Source organism: Vipera berus (genome assembly GCF_964194415.1).
Source record: "Vipera berus genome assembly, chromosome: 3".
In the NCBI taxonomy this organism is placed as follows: domain Eukaryota; kingdom Metazoa; phylum Chordata; class Lepidosauria; order Squamata; family Viperidae; genus Vipera; species Vipera berus.
The window spans coordinates 163,693,996-163,713,809 of NC_138204.1; the positions used below are offsets into that span (position 1 = coordinate 163,693,996).

Sequence of the window (19,814 nt, forward strand, 5' to 3'; positions counted from 1 at the left end):
AACTTTAACATCAGAACATGTATTAAGCATTAGGTAAGTTAGTTTGAAGTTTTAGCAAATGCAACTTTAAACAATGCTTAGAAGTCAATATACCTGACAGGAAGACATAGAATAATTCTTCATGCTGATTTTTAATGTACTTGATTCGCCAACCCTAGTTGGAGGAAATGTATAGACGTCTTCTTGGGCATACACCCCTCTCCTGGTTTAAAAACAACAAAAAACACTACTAAACATAATCCTCTGTTTTAATCAATATTTGTAATTGGGAAGTTACTTACAGGTACAAAATATCTTCTGTAAGACCAAAGCATGTCACTGTTTTAGTTTTAAGAAACATCTGAATTATTTTTCTTGCTTGCAAAATAAAACTGCATTTCCCCCCAATTCTTGAACAGTACTAAGATGTTTAGTTGAGTAAAGAGTATTTAGATGCAGACTGCTTCATAGTTTCTATCTTGTGTTTGTTAAGGGTTCTAAACATAAAATATCATTCTTCCTCATAAGAAGTTTGTTCTTTGTTTGGGTAAGTCTACTCCCGGCGGGGGGGGGGGGGGAGAGAAATTGTTTAGGATTACATACTCTATAAGCTTTGATTTTTAGAGAAGCATGACTGAAAAGCACCATTTATATTTTATCAGACATTATGGCAAGAGTCATGCATCATGCTAAGCCATATTTAACCATGGTTTGTAGAATAACCATGTAGTAGCTTGCCTTGTACATAATATTATATCATAAATCAGGATTCATGAATCATAACAGTAGATCACACAACATACTAAAAGGTAAATCCTTGCACAAGGCAAACCTATGGCCTTGAGTTTATTACATAGCAGTTTGTGGATCTCATAGAATGCTACTAAATACAATGTATACTTAAAACATTGAAAATTTTCTTTACAAATAATGAATACGCAGAAATGTATTTTATAAACTATCCAATTTACATACCATATGTTGTGATCAAATATACTGAGGTATTCTCTTCCTTGTGTTACATCTTGAATATTGATTTTTACCAATGATGATGTTAATACTTTGTTTTTTAACTGTTTATTGCTTAGGATACTCTGTTGCAATATATAAATTACAAAATGTAATTAGAGAAATGCTATGTTTTTTTATCCATTAATTATGCAGAAACAGAATCAACACAATTAATTTTATTCTACAGAAATTAAGTAAACCAGAACTGCTTCTTCAAACTGATACTTTCACACCAAAGTTAGTATCATTATACTTGCTAGAGTGTAGGGAAAGACATAAGAGTTAAATGCTAGTGTTTTATCAAGTGCTGGTATTTTACGAAGTATATAACATAAGACTTCACAAAAATATTCTATTTAAATAGTTCATTTTAAGACTTTAATCAGAAAGCAATAAACACACAAACTGTTTATCACAGAGGTGTTGTTTCATTCTTCTTCCATTCTATGTAAAAGAAGTCTATTATTTTTGAATCTAATTCAAACAAAAATTAACTACATCATTCATATTCTTACCATTCCACAAAACTGAAGCCTGTATTTGTCTGTCAAATGAGGCTCATGCAATGGGTGACACTCAAGATCCCAAAACTGAGAATAGTGCCCTTTGTCTCTAGGTAGAAAGGACACTATAATCTATCACAAAAAATAGAAAATCATAAATGAATAATTATTTTACCAAACTTGATTGCATTAATAGAATGATGAACTATATTTGAACATTATGACATTATGATTTTAATAACAAAACACATTGCAAAACTTATTCTTTAAATAAGTCCACCCAATGGACTATGGGTGGCTTAGAAAATATAATTAATAACTAAAATAATTAAAAACATAAAACGAAACAAGAGCCTGGACTAAAAGCACCATTAAAACCAACCACGTCTGCACACCCCCTAACAACACATTAACCCCAAGCCCGAGACCAAGCCAGGTTTTAAAGGCTTTTTGTAATCCCAGGAGACAACATGCTGGGGGGGGGGGATGTTATAGCAGAGGGTGGGAGCAGAGAAGATACACTTTATAGGTCTCATAAAGTGACAACATTTAATGAAAGGATCTGGAGTTCATCAACTGGGCCCAAACACACTGGGTAAGCAGAAACTTCAGTAACCAGGTCTTATGCCATAAAAGGGGTTTAAAGGTAACCACCAGCATTTTGACTCCATGTGGAAGCCAACAGGCAGCCAATATAGCTTGCACAGTAGTAGTGACATGTGTCAATAATATTTGCAGAAAAATATTCTGGTCTTTAGTATGATATTGCTATTCTCTTTTCCATCACGCATTACTAAATACAGCCTTTAGTAGAAGCCTCATATACGGTATGAAGGAGAACACAGTCCTTACTAGAAGAATTCCTCTGCTCTGCTGATACTCCAGACTAATTTGTTTTAAGCAGTTTGCAATATAGCTGCAACATGCTAAGCTATAAAACATGCACTTGGGAGTCAGGAGGCATATACATTTAACAAATACATAATGCCTGGATCACATAGCTAACACTGAAGCAAAAATAATTTAATGATAAGTTTATCTTGCCTTTCCTGACAACAATCCTATAAGGTAGTTTGGGCTGAGAGACAATGAATTCCTCAGTACATTTTTGTGGCTGAGGATGGATTTCAACCTGGGCTGCCTCTAAGCCAGAAGAACATATTCATTACTAATCCCACACTGACTCAAGGGAGAATATGTGAGCTAGACTGTATTCACAAAATAGCAGAGGGCTGATAGTGTTCCATGATCATAATGTGAGTTTGTATGTTAAAAACATCATGCCAAATCAATCTTGTTTCATTCTTTGACAAAATGAGTAAATTAGTAAACTAGTGAAATGCTGTGGACATAGTATACTTAGACTTCAGCAGGGCATTTGACAAAGTAGACCACAACCTACTTCTTGGTAAGCTAGAAAAACATGGGACTGACATCACCACCACCAGATGGATTTGTAACTGGCTGACAAACTGTACTATACGAGTAGTCCTTAATGGTACTACATTTACAAGGAGGGAAATAAGCAGTGGGATACCACAAGGTTCTGTCTTGGCCCCAGTACTCTTCAGTATCTTCATAAATGACTTAGATGAGGGAATAGAAGGGGATCTCATCAAGTTTGCAGATGACACCAAGCTGGCAGGAATAGCCCAAACCCCAGAAGACAAGCTCAGAATACAAAAAGATCTTGACAGACTTGAACAATGGGGCCTATTTAACAAAATGATATTTAATGTGGAGAAAACCCAAGGTTTTATACCTTGACAGGAAAAATCAAAGGTACAAGTACAGATTAGGCGAAACCTGGCTCAAAAACAGTAACTGTGAGAGGGACCTTGGAGTCCTAGTGGACGATCACTTAAATATGAGTTAGCAGTGTGCAGCAGCAGCCAAAAATACTAATACAATCTTTGGTTGTATAAACAGGAGTGTAGAAGCAAAATCACGTGAAGTATTAGTACTGCTTTACAAAGCCTTAGTAAGGCCACATCTAGAATACTGCATCCAGTTTTGGTCACCGCATTGCAAAAAAGATGTTGAGACTCTGGAAAAAGTGCAAAGAAGGGCAACTAAGATGATTAAAGGCCTGGACACTAAAACATATGAAGAACGGTTGCAGGATTTGGGAATGGCCAGTCTAAAGAAAAGAAGGATTAGTGGGGACATGATAGCAGTATTCCAGTATTTGAGAGGCTGCCACAAGGAGGAGAGGATCAATTCATTTTCCAAAGCACCAGCAGGCAAGACAAGAAACAATGGATGGAAACTAATCATGAGGAGAAGCAACCTAGAATTAAGGAGAAATTTCTTAACAGTGAGGACAATTAACCAGTGGAACAGCTTGCCTTCAGACGTTAATGGGTGCTTCATCACTCGAGATTTTTAAGAAGAGACTGGACAGCCACTTGTCTGACATGATATAGGGACTCCTGCTTGAGCTGGACTAGAAGACCTCCAAGGTCCCTTCCAGCTCTATTAAGTGATTTATGGTAAAACTTTCCTTCACCTAGAAACCTAACAAGCCTTTCTATCCACTCTGCAGAAATATATATTAAAATATATATTTTAATATATATATTCCTAAACTTTGTTTAGGAATTTCCACCACCACCCTCATTTGGGAGTATAAAAGCTGTATCTGTTGTTCTTTACTATCACCTAGTGGTCATATGAAAATAAAAAATACATTACAGAGAAATGGTAAGTGTGGGATGGTGGGGAAAGGGCTAGAGGAAACTAATTGTGGGCAAGAGCTGGTAACAGCGTAATCTCCCAGAAGGAGCTGTCCTATTGCCTTATCTTATGCCTCTGACCCATTCGACTTCCTTATAAATTTGTGTAGAAAACACTCTTCACTGTTTGAATCAAGAAAAGGAAAATATGCCACAGAGAAAAAGGAACATATTTTTTGTGATGGACCAAGGACTTTAGAATATCACTATCATCTGTAAACAATATTATGAAAATGAACTTTTGATAAACTTTTGAAAATAAACCAACAAAAATTCTTGTATCTTAGACATGCATTTCACCATTTTTTTCTGCTCAACTGCCAGAATTGCCACAACATATGGTAAATATAACAAACTTTAAATTAATCTTGCTAAAATGGATGGCAGATGAGCCTAAAAAGGCTGCTTGGATACAAAGTAGGGTTATATAGACATTCAAAGGGCAAAGTGTGATTCAGAGCACCCAGAGAGCATCTACTGGAAACATCTTAAATTAAGCACATCTTTTCCAGGGTTTGCACATCAGCTGCAGAGCTTAGTCATGTCAATTTACAGACATAGTTGGTTTAAGGTGTTCCTGTTTGTAGCTAATCACATTTTGCCCTTGAAGACCTGGCTCTCTATAACCCCTAGTAACATGTGAAGGAAAAAGGGAAGAAAACTATATTTCCTGAATGCATAAGGGACAAAGATAATGGAACAGCAACTACTTCAGAATAATTGGAAATGTGAAGCATTCATTTTGTGCAATGTACTGGAAAAAACAACACTTTCGTATAAAGGTAAGTCTCCCCTGTCCAGTTGTTTATGACTCTGGGGGGTGGTGCTCATCTCCGTTTCTTAGCCAAGGAAGCCAGCATTGTCCAAAGACATTTCCGTGGTCATATGGCCAGCATGACTGTATGCCAAGGAACAGAGAACTCTTACCTTCCCACTGAAGTGGTACCTATTTATCTACTCGCATTTGTATGCTTTCAAACTGCTAGGTGGACAGGAGCCGGGAAAGTAACAGGAGCTCACCTCTTCAGATGGCACTTGGGTCTTGAACCTGGGCTGACAAGTTCAGGGTTTTTAACTGTTGAGCCACCACACCCTGCTTTCATATATTTAAGACTAAATAATAAAGTCCTACGGATATTCTTAATTTATTTTCAAATAGAAGTTTCCACGACAATCTGTCTTTACTGAGGAACAGTTTTATCAATTATCATCTAAGAGTTTGGGATATCCTGTCTTCCTTTAAAGTAAAAATGCAATGAATTAACTTGAACGTAATCAACTAGTGACTTACTTTTTCTTTTCCATAACTTTCAAGAGCACCTGAAAGACAGGAACATTGGAAAGCAGCATATGTAGCTCTGTAAACATCTCCACTTTCATCAACTCCCTAAAATTAAACAATTATTAATCAAAACTATTAGTTATATAAAGCAGTGTTTAAATCATATTTAATTACATTACTTTTGATTGACTAGAGATGATGACTTTCAGTAATATATTAATTTCATGGTGTAACCATTATGTGAAAATTGTTTTTCTTGTTTAACAATACTGTTATTATGAAACATTTCAAATTATTTCAAGTTTTCACTAAAAGTACATTTATCTATCATCTGTAGATTCAACAGATGAATTTCATATAACAACGTATGTGAACAAACTAAGGCTGATGGTTCTGAACCCCAATATACACTGTCTTTAATTAGCACATTTTCAAAAGCATTGAATCTATACACTACAATATGTTTGTCTATTAATAACTTTCAACGTTAAAGAATACATCCAAAATCCAGGAGCCACTATTCCCACAGGAATGAAATCTCAAGGACAGTGTTGGCAAAGTTGTAGCTGTGCAGTAGCACTATGCCACTGCAGTCCTGTAATGTGATTTCCGACACTCCCTGTCAGCTTCCCACAAGCAAAATCAAGGGGGAAGCTGTCTAAAAGTCAGAACTCACTCCTATTCCCATTGCTTTTTTGTCCACCCATGGTCATTCTGTTTATCAGTTAAGAAAATATGTCTGCAACAATAACACAGTGGATCATGGGCTGCCTAGTCAATTCTGAAGTGCTTTTTAAAATAAAAAGCAGGTTTTTATTGAACTTTACAAAACATTCTACCCACACCTGCTGTTTTGATGATATAACCTATTTTCTATATATATAATTTAACAAACTTTTCTTGTACGTAAGAAAACTCTTTCTTATTAATCAATATTATTGAATGAAATATGAAATAGTTTTCTGTAATAATATGAAGCATAATGTTTATTACAAATGATTTCACTTTCTGACTTGATCCAAACTTTTATATCAGCAATATGTAAGTTAGCAATAGCTGTAATTACAGTAGTTCGTATGTCCTGGTTAACTAGTTTTTCAACTGAAGAATGGAAAGCATGTTAACCTATTGTACATCGTGGTTTAATAAATAGTTGCAGCCATTCTCATGGCTGCACAGAGCAGTAAAAACACAAAACAAATTATTTAAATGAGCAGATTATTTCTTTGCTAGATCTTATCTAGAATTTTTTCTTCTAGAAAGTTTTCTTGTCCCAATCTTTGAAAACCATTTTTTTTTACTAACCTTGACATACGGTGGTGCAAAAGAAGTCAAAAACCACTTCAAATTTTCATCTCCATTATTTTCAATCTCTAGATATTTTTCTGTAAAATATAATGGCCAAACAATATAATGCTAATGGCAAATTTCACAGCAGTCCACAGAAACAAGCAGTTTGTTGAAAATTCTAAGTTGCTTATTTGGTCAGGAGTGATAATAAATTATAATTATAGCATTGTTACTTTCCTACAGAAGACCAACACGATAGAAATATCTCTTCTTACTCCAGGATTTTCTGAAGGCTGAATCTGAAGAATCGCACAGCAGTTCATGCAAGCAGTCCTCGATTTATGATCACAATGAGATTGGAATTTCCATTGTTGGTACAATCATAAAGTGAGATGTCACGTGACCATAATGACTTATAATGGCAATCCCAGCACTCAGCATTGCTGTTGTTAACCGAGAATTGTAGGTCATTAAGTCACTACCCATCCCAAGCCAAATCATTCCATGTCTGGTTCCTCCCAGCCCTGAACTTCAGTAAACTAAGGGGCTGTCTTCAACTACCTCCCCCCAACCTCTTGTCTTTTGGGCCACCTTGCACCCTGTCTTGAGGGACGACAAGAAACCCCAGACTTTCATGATTCTGGGGCTACTTGCTACATCCCGGAAAGCTGCAGCTGCGCCAGCAAACATAACTTGCCAGCTGCCTTCTCTCCCAGTACTCTGCACCATTGTTTCACCTTTTGCACCTAGCTGCCATGGCTGAAGCAGAAGCACTTGGCTGCCTCTGCTGTCTCCTTTTTGCTGCCTTTGCTGTCTCTTTTTCAGACCTAGCTTCTCCCTCAAAAACTTTAGCCATATGTAGGAAATGTTCCTGAGAAAAGCTGGATCAAAAAAGAGGCAGCAAAGATAGTGAAAGGATTCTGCGACACTAGAAATGAGTTTCTTCTTCTTTTATTCAGTGTCTGTGTCTGAATCTCTCCCTCTCTTAGCACTAAAAACATGTGCCACAAGGATACCAATATACTAAGTTAGAATTTACCTGAGTGTTCACCAGATTTTGTCTCAGGGAAAAACATAGTCCGATTTTTTACTTCAAGTTTGGTCAGCTGTTTTTTCTGGCATGGTTGTATGTGAGAAACAGCTAGTTCAGACTGTTGTTGATGAGCACCCATTTTAGCAGTTAGTGAGCTCTTTTCAGATGATTTCTCAGTGATATTTTCCAGAATTTCAACCTTAACAAGCTATACATAATAGAAAGATATATAATTCATAGCTTTTTCTAGGATTTGTCTCAAGTTAACATATGGATCCCTATTTAGAACTGTCATCTAACACATACACCCTAACATATTAGGGAAATAATTACTACAATTCAACTGCAATGTGCAAATAATAAAGGTAACCAGCTAACAAGCAATCCTATCAACAGTTTATAGAAAACATGAATTTAAATCTTTTAAAAGTATTTATTGCCCCACAGCAGAATTTATAACATAATTTGTAGACTTAAGGATTAGAGCCTTCTGCAAGTTCTCAGGACAGCATAGTAAAATATCTTGATTCAGATGCTATTGAAAATGTTTGTTTTTAAAAAAATATTAATTATTGTGTGGTTTTGTTCTATTTTTTTAAATGAAGAATTATTAAAAGTATCAGATTACTGAATAATTTCCCCTATTAACAAGTCTACAGACATCAGTAAAAACTATATTTTACTAAATCATAATTGTTTTGTGGAAAGTAATAGGCATTAATATTTGTTCAAGAAACGGAGGATACCTTCTTAAATGGATCACTTAAAAAGGAAATATTTCAAGAAATCTTCATTTCCATTTTTCATTTTTCATGATAAGGATTTCTTACTGGGGAGATGGACCACTCATCTATGGTAAGTTAAGCTTTGCTAGAAAACTAGACACTGTTAGAAGAGAGTAGCCTCAGTTTATGATGGCAAATCAGAAGAATTCTGGTAGTATATTTTCCAACTAACAAGTTTTATTAAAAGATGTAAAGTTTTGTGTGCTCTTGCTCGCTTTGTCAATTACTAGTGTCTAGGTCACGGGTCGGCAACCCGCGGCTCTGGAACCGCATGCAGCTCTTTCAGCCTTCTCCTGCGGCTCCCAGTCATCATCTTCTGCCATCTGCAGAGAGAGACAAAGACAGAGATGCACTTGCGCTTCCTCTCTCTCTCTCTCTCTCTCTCTCTCTCTCTCTCTGTGTAAAAAAGAGAGCGGCCTCACGCTGTTCTCCGACAAGCTGACAAGTGTACTTATTTTTTTCACTGACAAGTACGAAGCTCTAGGTCTCATATTTGTTATTCCATTGTAATTTTCTCTGCAGTCCTTTCCCACATCTTTCAGAAAATATGGACGCTTAAAATATTAAAACTAGGTATGGTATCATGAATAACACTTTATTTTAAAGCTTTTTTGAAGCACTTACTTTATGTCCACCATCACAATGTATATATATAAGGCCACTCCATGGAAATATTGATTTATTATCTGCAAGTGATGGGTTTGGACTCACATGAATTGAAATATTGCTCCTAGAAAAATAATTCAATGTTTAGTTCTGAACTCAAGTGAAATGAGAAAACCTGATGTACAAAATAATAATATTTTGATTTGTATAGAAAAATCACAAACTCCGCTGGTCACTTTCTTCCCCAGCACAGCAAGCTCCAACTGGCTGGACGCGGGTGCGAGGGGCCTCACCTTCTCCCTCAGTTGAAGCCTTCAGGCTTGCAGTCAGGTAGAAAGGAGTTGAGGGCAGGAGCAGGAGACAGGCACCTTTTGCATAGAGAATGAGTCTCTGAGGTCTGTGACTTGGCGCAATTTCAAACACTCGTGCGAGATCACAGACTCCAGAAACTTCCATTCTCGGTGCAAAAAACACTTCCAAGCCGACTCTCCTCTCCTTCAAAGGGAAAGAAACCGTGGCAGAGAAGATTTTTGTAAGGTAAGTGAGTCCATGGCGGCAGGAAGGGAGGAGTGGGAGGGGAAATAGGGTGAATGTTGCAGTGCCACTCAAGTCGCTCATTTGCTGGTTATGAAGTGCCTGAATGGTGTTCACATGACCATAGGATGCTGCAATGGTAATAAATGCAAGGTTTGTCATAAAGCTGTCTGTTTTACACCACTGTAACTTCAAATAGTCACTAAGCAAAGTAGTCACTAAGCAAAAACTACCTGTAAATGCTAAAAGTTTGGTTCCACGTTTTATTAGCTGAATTAAAATGTGAATTATGTCCTTTGTCTTGTCTTATATACCATCTGGTTTTGCAGACAGTACCCTATTTCTCAGGCAATCAATGAATATTTCAAATATAAAGGGGCAACGTAGATCAAAGATTATTGATATGAAGAGAATATGCTATGTCTTATTGATACTGATGAAGATTTTCATTTAAGCTTGCATGTATTATGTAACAATTTAGAATAGTCTCAATATACTTTTGCATTGCAAAATATGCTCACCATCTTTTCTATTATCATTGTTGTTCCTATAATATTGCCATATTCACTGGAATAAAGTTCAATAAGCTGTGATGAGATTAATGGGGTTTGATAATCAATAATTCTCATGTTGGGATAAATCAAAAGGGCCTGATCCAAACCTCGGAGGGGTTATCCTAGCCGTTTGCGCCAGAAATGGAGGTTGTGGGGGAAGTTCTGCATGCCTCCGGAGGCTGGATGCAGCCCTCAGAGGACTGCTCCAAGCTGCTGCTGCTTGGAACGGAGCTTCCAAGGGCCTGATCCAAGCCTCAGAGGAGTTATCCTAGCCGTTTGTGCCAGGAACAGAGGTTGGGGGGGACTTCTGCATGTCTCCGGAGGCTGGATCCAGCCCTCGGAGGACTGCTGCTGCCTGGAATGGAGCTTCCAAGGGCCTGATCCAAGCCTCTGGAGGCATGCAGAAATCCCCCCCCCAAACTCCATTCCTGGCGCAAACAGCTAGGAAAACCCCTCCGAGGCTTGGATCAGGGCCCTTGGAAGCTTCTGTGCCCCCCCTCCGTGGTCCGATCCAGGCTCCAGAGGCCTTTTCCAGGCATCTACTGCCTGGATTTGTGGCCAGGGAACCCTTCTGAGGCTCCCCACGCCCCCTTCCGGGCTCCGGAGGCCTTTCCCAGCCTCCCCCAGTCTTAGATCCAGGCCGCAGCAGCCTGGAAAAGGCCTCTGGAGCCCAGATCAGGCCGTGGGGGGGGGTGCAAAAGCCTTCCCCAGCCTTACATCTGGATGCAGTGGTCTGGAAAAGTCCTCTGGAGCCCAGATCGGGCCACACAGGGTGCGCCGAAACATTCCCCAGTCTCAAATCCGGTTGGCAGCAGGAACCACGGCAGAGAGGAGTCAGATCTTTTCCAGGTGAGTCTGGAGTGGCAGGAAGGGAGGGGGAAGCATGTGGTATCTTAGTGGGTCGGGGAGGTCTTGGGGGCCTGCTCCAGCACTAGGCCCTCCATGGCCTTCCCCACCCTGAGATACCCCATGCTTACTTAACAAGCCGTGTGTATTTTAATGAGCAAGAGAGTGATCTCGCTAAAGGAACAAGATTTACTCTACGAGTTTTCGAGTTACGAGTGGAATGAGTTACGAGTGGAATGAGTTACAAGTGGAATGAGTTACAAGTGGAATGGTCAGGCTCCATTACACTCGTAACTCGAGGACTACCTGTATTCCAAATTCAATAACCCTTTCAAGTAAGTGAATACAGTATCAAATGGCAGTATCTGTCTGTTCTCATTAAATATTTAGAAACAACAGAGGTACCTACCTTGGTTCAATAGTTCCATGTTGAGGAGTTACTGTAAGACAATGAGCAGGCCAAGATAGTTCAAATTTCAATGATCGGTTTGAGTTATTCGTTATTTGTGTATATTTAGTAACTGTTGCACCACCTTTTGAAATAAGAATTGCATGAATTTTTAGGTATTTTCCACAAATATTTGAATTATAAACATTTTATATGCTTACTGTTAATTTAAACGTAAATTTTGACAAAAAATAGTGATATCCATTTTTTCTGAATTGGTAACTGATTATTCAAGACGCAGAATTATCATATTCCAAAGTCACATTATATTGTATGATTAATAATTTTCAAATAAAAATAAGACTAAATCAACAGGGAAAAGGTCGCAACAATATTTTTATTACATACTAAAGCTTGCTAAGTTACTCACTTTGAAAAGGGGCTGTGAGAATTAGGAATTCTGGTTGAAGAGTCCAAGTTTCATGAGAAAAAAGGATATTTTCATTTAGGCCATCATTTTTTGAAGATAGGGCACAGCCATGAGGCCCTTTAACGGGTAGTACATCCAGAGTCATAGCAGATTTCTCAGGAATAGCAGGTCTTTAAATAGTTAAAAACTAGTTAATCACTAGCTATTAAGAGAATAAAGAGTGAAAAGTATAACTGAAAGACAGTCACCAAATGTTATTACTATTATGACATACGATGGTCTTGGGCAGGCTCCACTAGGGTCATAAACCGAGGAGTATCTGCAAAACATTTAGGGCTCAGTGTAACAAAGCCAGCCCAATATCAATGAGCTTGTAATGGAGGCTAAAGGGTAAAGTGCCTTGGCTTTTCTATGTGTATTTATTGTGTCTGTTTTATTTAGATTTTTCTTTTTTTAACATTGTGTATAGTGAGCCTCCCAGAGTTATTTGCTTAAGAGACAGCCACATAAATATCAAAGACAAAAAAATGTCCTCCCCTTCCTTGAAACTCCATATGCTTCCTTTTTCCCTCCCTTCAAATTGCTCAACTTCACACATTTTCCAAAGGAGAAACCAAGAAATATCTACATTTTCCAGCTCCTAGGTAAAGTTTTTCAGAGCAGTTCAAAACTATAAACCGTTCTTTCCCTGGAATCCCTGAGAAAGAAAGGGACTTTAGGACCATATCCATCATATGGTGTTATATGAGAGTAATTTTACTCTTATTCTTGGGCTACATTTTTAAAATTTTATAATTTTGTTCTAAACTAAATGGAAGAGAAAAGATATCAGGAATACATGTTAAAGAAATATTTTATTCAGATACATAGTGTTAAAATTTACTGGTGCATGTTAATTGGCCACTAAGATCTAACTTTTTTTACTTAATCTGTATTTCACTTATTTAATAAGGAACTGCTTATTATCTGTTTAAAGGTTTAAATTTTATTTCATTAGCAATTTAAAGCATTTTTTTTTAAAAAAAACAGTAAATAAGCCATTACCTCTCCAATGCCGTTTGATGTACTGAAGATGGCCTAGTATCAGATACGGTGCTAGCAGAATCATTAATAACAGAGAGTGTAATCTTTCGCATGTTTGTCAAAAAATACTGGAGATCATTTAGCTGTTGTGGAAGGTCATATACTAGGAAAAAAAATTAGTTAGGCAAATTGAATTAATGAAAGAAAAGCTCCACTGTTCCAATATTAAATATAGTTTTGCATCTCATTAATCTTTAAAGTTTCACCATATGTGAAATGTGTTCCCAAATAATTTCAAACAGATTCAATGATAACGAAAACAATAACAGATGGATTCCACATTCAGGATTACAGGAATCTTCTATTTGCTCTGGATTTTTTGGAGAGGGATTGGATCATCTAACAGATTTTTCTTAAAATTTTGTCCAAGTAATGAAAATGGAAAAACCAGCTAGTGCCATTAAATATATTAAAATAACTCGCTCTATTGTACATGGTAAGTGAACAGCAATGTGGTATGTTGGGTTAAAGCACTGGAGCAACCAGAAGATCCAGGTTTGGCTTCAGTCACAGAATCTCAGTGAGTGACAATAAAGGAATAAAGAGCTAATCACAGAGAAGGAAGAAAGGAACCACTGGAGGATTTGGAGAACCAACTACACAGTCCTAAGATGAAGCAAGTGTGAGAGACAAAACTCAAAATAATACCATCTTAGTACAAGATGGATCAAGAAGAAAAATAATCATGCTTTCAAATTTGGTTCCTTTATTATTATTATGACAATAAAGCAGCATTCCTGGTATCCATTTCATATCTGTTTCTTGACCTGGCCTGCCTCGAAGGGCCGAAAGTGGCTTTGGTCTCGCCAGTCTCCTTCGGCCCAACCTACCTCACAAAAGGGTTATTGTTGGGGCAAAATATGTTTAGTTCTGAACTTAATTTTTTATTTGCACAGCAAATAAAAATACTAATACAAACCAAAAGCAAAAATATTAATAAGCTACTCAGTGTTACCTTGGAACTATAATTTAAGAAAAATCTTTTGGCTTAGGTCAGAAATTAATTTCAGAAGTAGAAGGAAAAAAAGACAACTATTAAGACTTTCAAAGCAAAGTCTTACTAAAATATCTGATTGACAATTCATTCAATCAAATACCAAGGATATACAGTGTGTGTCAAAAGCCCAATGAATGGGAATCATAGCTATATCTACAGAATCATGACAGAGAGAGCAAGAAGGATATAATCACCCTGGAGAAAGCAGAAGTAGAATCAATGTTAGTAGAAAATGACCTCTGCATCTGCATTGGTTTTATAATACAATGGTATTTAGAAAGTAAGAGAGGAATGCAAAGAAAGCAATATACATTTTAAGTATATACATATAATATAAATTATATCGAATTTCAGAATACCTTCTTCTACCAGTTCTTCTCCAGGAAATTCTTCATCAAATTTAATATTTACTACCGGATTATCAGGAGAAAGTATTTTTTGCAATTGTTCAGGTTTATGCTGTATCGTTCTAAGTAGAAAATTTTAATATGATTTTAAACATACCATTAGTTTCATGAAGTTGTTGATAAAAGAGAAATACTCCATAAAAATAGAGGTTCCAGTTGTACCAGTTTAAAAGTAGCATATCCAAGAATACCAACAAGCTACTGCTGAGCTACTCCTTGTTATATATATAAACAATATAACAATGGATGAACTTTAAAGTCAATATAATTTTGATTCTATAAGGAAAAAGACATTATATAATATTTTAAGCATCCATGGTTAACCTAAGAATCTTACTGGCAATTATTTGCTTTAGATGCCTTCCATGGAATAAAACAACACTCCATTTGTTCCTTCATCCATCTACAAAGAATTCTGAGCAATAATCTTACTTTGTATTGGTTCCTAAAGAGATTAATCTATTCTGAGCCCTCTGCATGATGATGGAACTAAGGAAGTAAAGCTTTTAGAGACTAAAATTAACAAAAATCCATGAACATGATGTTCAATATTTCTGCAACCAAAATTTACATTCTTTTTGTCTGTTAAAGAAATCATAATAATAACTTGTCATTTAGAATACATTTTTGTAAATTATGATATGGCAGGCCTCCAATATGCATGAGCCATAAAAAAAATCAGTAATTTTTCAGATTATCAAATACAGTTCTGAAAAATGCAGGTGGGACACAGCCAACTGGAATCACGTTAGTCTAGAGGTTTTCCACTGGAGTCATCTGCAGTATAAAACAGTTTCCAGACAAGTTTCAGATTAAAACTGTAAACACATGGGAGAATATATTTAGGTTGCTGTGATTCATTGTTTAACAATTTAACAATTAACCGGCACTGTTCAAGATAACTCCTACATTAATTAATAATTTATAAATCTACCTGGTCCTTGTTAAATTGCCCTTTGATGTGAATATTGCAATTGAAATTGTACTATTGGCATTTGATTAGGATTTTTAGTACCATAAAGAAAAAAAATGAAGCTAACTGAAAGGCAATATTAAAAGTCCTCTGAATCTAGTACATTTTAAACAAGGAATTATAGGTTTAATAAATTGAACTGATAAAATTCAACAACAGACAAAAACCTTATATAATATACATTAAAAACTGTATAAATGCAAATTATTCCAGTATATGGAATTTCCTGATATTTGAATTTAGTTCTTTCCTTTGAACCAATTATCTTAGACTGTGAAAAGAATTGATTCTTAAGACAATAGCTATGAGTTTTTAAAGCTAGTTTGGCTTTCAGAAAAACAGATCTTACCTGCAATATTGTCTCAAAATTTCATCACCATAAAACAAGCAAATTGTAGACAACACAGATGAATTCTTGATTTCTTCAGATGGAATATATGTAATTGTAATTTTCTGAGAGAGACAGTTATTATTTTATTAAAGTTCACATGATTTCTGTAAGTGCTAGTGTATTTGATTAAAAATATGTATGGTTATAAAACAAAATTATAATTGATATTTTGAAATGCGTAAGAATTTACAAATGTCATATTTATCCAAGCAATTACACGACTGGCTTTAAATGTTTACCTGCTTTGAACCTTCCTTAAGGATGAACTTGTCTGGAAGGATTCTCATTGTATCTGGATCCATGACATTTTTTTCATAAATGTTTTTAAAACACAATGCTTTTACATAGGCAGCCCGGCAGCCCGTATTTTGTATAGAGAAAGTTGTATGACTTGTTTTACCAGGTGCTAAATTGGGTAGTCCTACTATATATTTGTTAGCTTGTTTTTTAACATCTTCTAATCTCACATTGCTTTTTCCTCCATAACCATACAATGGTATCTGAAAGACAGAGAGAAAAAAAGCACAAGCAGGAATGATATTAATTGAAAAAGTCTCTTCATATTGTTTTTTTATTTGCTTAGTTCAAGAAAAAGGAGGATCCTAATTATGAAAGGGCATAAAGATCTTCAGGTACACCCACTTATTAAGTTATCAGAATATTAACACTATAAATGTTTAAACTACTTAGAGGCACCAAGTCTGAAAGGTTGCCTTCTCTTCTGTGTGCTCCGCTATTTGCTCCTACATACTGTATATACTTTATATATTGGGGAGGGGTTATCAGAACATAAGAAAATCCATATTGTATGAACAAGATTCGTGCTTATGAATGACCCTGAATATAGACCACAAGTAGCACAATGGTTAATCAGCAGCAATATTTTAAAAATCAGATTAAGTAAATATGTAATACTAATTGAATATTTTCCATTTATTAAACAAAATGTATATAACTGCCCATATCACACATAAGTGACTCCAGGTGGCTTACAACGTTTTTAAAAAATCCACCACATAATAAAAATCCATAAAAAAACTCCATCCCATCCCCCATGGCAGCAACAACATAATCAAATCAGTCAATCTTGCTTAAAGTATATCTTCAAAAAGTCCTGAAGTGGCATTTAAAACTCTTATATCTCTGAAGCCATACTATATTTTATCTGCACTTTTTTCTGCTTTTTTTAAGAAAGTTTATACCTGCCTTTCAAACAAATATACAGTTTTACCACTATGTGATACAAGTCTTGTAATATGAAGTAATACATATTTTAGCACAGATGGAGATTATAATTTCCTGAGTTCTCATTCCCCCAAATTAATCAGAACAAACACACATTCTTCCTCTCTCTGTCAGGGAACAGCAGCCACAATGTATTACAATAGTGCAACATGGACAGAGGTTGAATCCAGACAAAGTAGATTATGTTAAAAATAAATTTGAAAATTTCAGAGATAATAGTAAATGTAAACATTGAAAAGAACACTGAAAAGTCCATAATGACAAGGAATATCAGAAGTTTAAGGATATTTTATTCTCTTAGGAATGAGAAACTGATAGTGTATAAGCTTATTCTGATCATGTTGTAATCTTTTCCCCAAATTTATATATGTATCTTCTAAATTTATTTCAGAACTGAAGAAAACCAGTGTAGTAAAAATAATTAAACACCACATTATAAGTAGAGAAGACAACTTACAGTGAATTTGATTCCTAGCTGAGATAGAACACCAAGCTGTTTCATTTCCAGCTTTGCAAACATGCAAGTTAAACGATATGGTGTAAATGTTAGACAGATACTATAATCGTGCTTTGGTCGGATCCTGATTTCGCAGTTATTGTACACATATTCTCCAACTTTCAACTACAAATGTACAAGGAAAAAAAACATAATAGGTTCGCCTGAGTTAAGTTCTCAATAAATAATTTTAGTTTGAAATCATTTGTACAGTTCTATAATTTAAGACAAACTGACAAAAAGTATATAATCTTATTAGCATCAATTCAGAAAATCTTGAGAGATGCAAATATTTTCCATTCACACCCAGTTCTACTTTGTAACATTTTCCATGTGCAGGTTTAACAGAGTTAAAAAATCAACATGCATTAACTTTCTGAAGAGGTGCTTTGTTCACAAAACTGTAAGTTAGAAAATGACAACATTTCCCCAAGAGACAGACTTCAGAACTGGCAATTACTCTACTTAGGAATGCTGGTTTACTCTAACAAAATTAGCACTAAACTTTTTATTGTTGCTTAACATTAAATAAAACCATCATCTTTTTTCAAAATTTTAAAGTCTTGAATCATATAAGCTTTGTAATGTATTCATATTTGACCAATTCTGCTGAATTCAATGACAATAAACCTTAGGAATTACCATCCTATAAAGAGGGCTTCAGTCTGAAAAAAAAATTATTCCAGAGTTACCTTATGATCACAAACAAAAATAGCCTCATTTCCAATCAGCTTTATTTACCATTTTCTTGTCTCACCTGGAAGCAGTCTTGATCCTGACCCCTTATTAACAATCTTAACTGCTGAGTAGTTGATGAAGAATCATTTCGCAGAATTAGTTTCTGTTGCCTAAAAATTACAATAACTTAACATTTGGTGGCAGTTTATTTATACTCAGGAAATGCATTTTTAAAGAAATATATTAAATCTATCAAGAAAGAACTGCATCATTTGGATCCAGGGAGACCATCCAAATATCAGTTTTGCAAAGAAAGTGTCCCCTTTGTAATCATTGAAGTATTGCTTTAATAGCTCAGTTTGAGAATTTAAGAATTTAAAGGCACCCATATGGAAGCCTGATTAGCACAAAAAGAAGGCGAGAGACAGATTTCAAAAATTAGACTTGTCTCTTTTTTGGGATTTGTAAGGATAGAGCTTAAAAAATTTCTTTTAATGGATTAAGGGGAATCTCTAAAAGATATAATCTGATTTTATATTTAGGTTTTAGATCTTTAAGGGAAAACAAAATTAAGCTTCTAGAATATAACTCTGAACTATATTATAGAATTTAGAATGATATAACAAAAGATAGTATTTTAATAATTGATGTACGGTGAAGATGACATATAGAATCTATTGGTTGTAATGATATAGATAGAAATTCATCTTATATTTAACTTTTAAAGGAAAGTTGGCTATTAGAATTGATGTATATTATAGAATTTGGAAAGGTATAACAAAAGATATTTTTCTAATAATTGGTGAATTGTTGAGATGATAAATAGACCTTACTGGTAAAAAATAAGAATGTTTTGAAATGAATAATGCAAGTTTTGTAGACAGGATAATTACCGTACTCTTTATTGAAATAGGGAAATGTGGGTTACCCAAAAATTAAGTTTTCTTCTATATATTATAGGCAATTCTAGATTATTTTATTGCAATTAGGTAAAACTTAAAAACAGGACATTGATATCTATTAGTGAAAATATATTTAAAATTCTTTTAATTGACTAGGTCACAATTAGAAATCTATTAATTTGATTAATTTGACTATGTTATAACTAAGGGAATCAGAGAGGGAATCCTTGTTGATGCAACCTGAGCTATTTACAAATAACTTGTTATTTGCTATTGTTTACTTTTGATTACCCAACCACCGTATTGCTTCACAAATATTTGAATGTAAATATTAAAAAATTAATAAAACTTGTAGGGAAAAAGAAAGAACGGACTGCATCACTTGGAAGCCAAAGAAATCACCAATTTAGCTGTTAATTAAGTGTAGGGTTGTATTTTAATACATGAAGTATTAAGTTACTTAGGTTTCCAAATATAGACTTCAAATGGGACTTTTTCAATATTCTCAATATTCAAATATGCTAACAGCACGTAAGAATCAGATAGTAATTACGTAGTAACAGATAGTTTTATGTTTGGTAGCAACCTTTTCTGTGCGATGTCAAGGCATTTTCTCAGAGGAAAATAGACCCCTAACACATGTATATATTACAAAAATCTTGTTTT

At 35.3% G+C, this 19,814-nt stretch overlaps 1 protein-coding gene across 3 annotated transcripts in view; it reads right to left on the reverse strand.

Moving 5' to 3' along the window:
- The window catches only part of CEP192 (centrosomal protein 192), a 66,038-nt gene that overhangs the window by 5,891 nt on the left and 40,333 nt on the right, over positions 1-19,814 (reverse strand). For all 3 annotated transcript variants that reach the window (XM_081326024.1, XM_081326026.1, XM_081326025.1), the window contains exons 31-45: positions 18,326-18,416; positions 17,530-17,694; positions 16,067-16,327; positions 15,786-15,889; positions 14,416-14,525; positions 13,021-13,162; positions 11,977-12,146; positions 11,568-11,691; positions 9,243-9,348; positions 7,840-8,041; positions 6,816-6,895; positions 5,520-5,615; positions 1,506-1,625; positions 955-1,073; positions 94-202 (exon numbers count right to left, since the gene is read on the reverse strand). In XM_081326024.1, the coding sequence (XP_081182150.1) occupies positions 94-202; positions 955-1,073; positions 1,506-1,625; positions 5,520-5,615; positions 6,816-6,895; positions 7,840-8,041; positions 9,243-9,348; positions 11,568-11,691; positions 11,977-12,146; positions 13,021-13,162; positions 14,416-14,525; positions 15,786-15,889; positions 16,067-16,327; positions 17,530-17,694; positions 18,326-18,416 (1,999 nt within the window). The remainder of the gene's footprint in view (positions 1-93; positions 203-954; positions 1,074-1,505; positions 1,626-5,519; positions 5,616-6,815; positions 6,896-7,839; positions 8,042-9,242; positions 9,349-11,567; positions 11,692-11,976; positions 12,147-13,020; positions 13,163-14,415; positions 14,526-15,785; positions 15,890-16,066; positions 16,328-17,529; positions 17,695-18,325; positions 18,417-19,814) is intronic.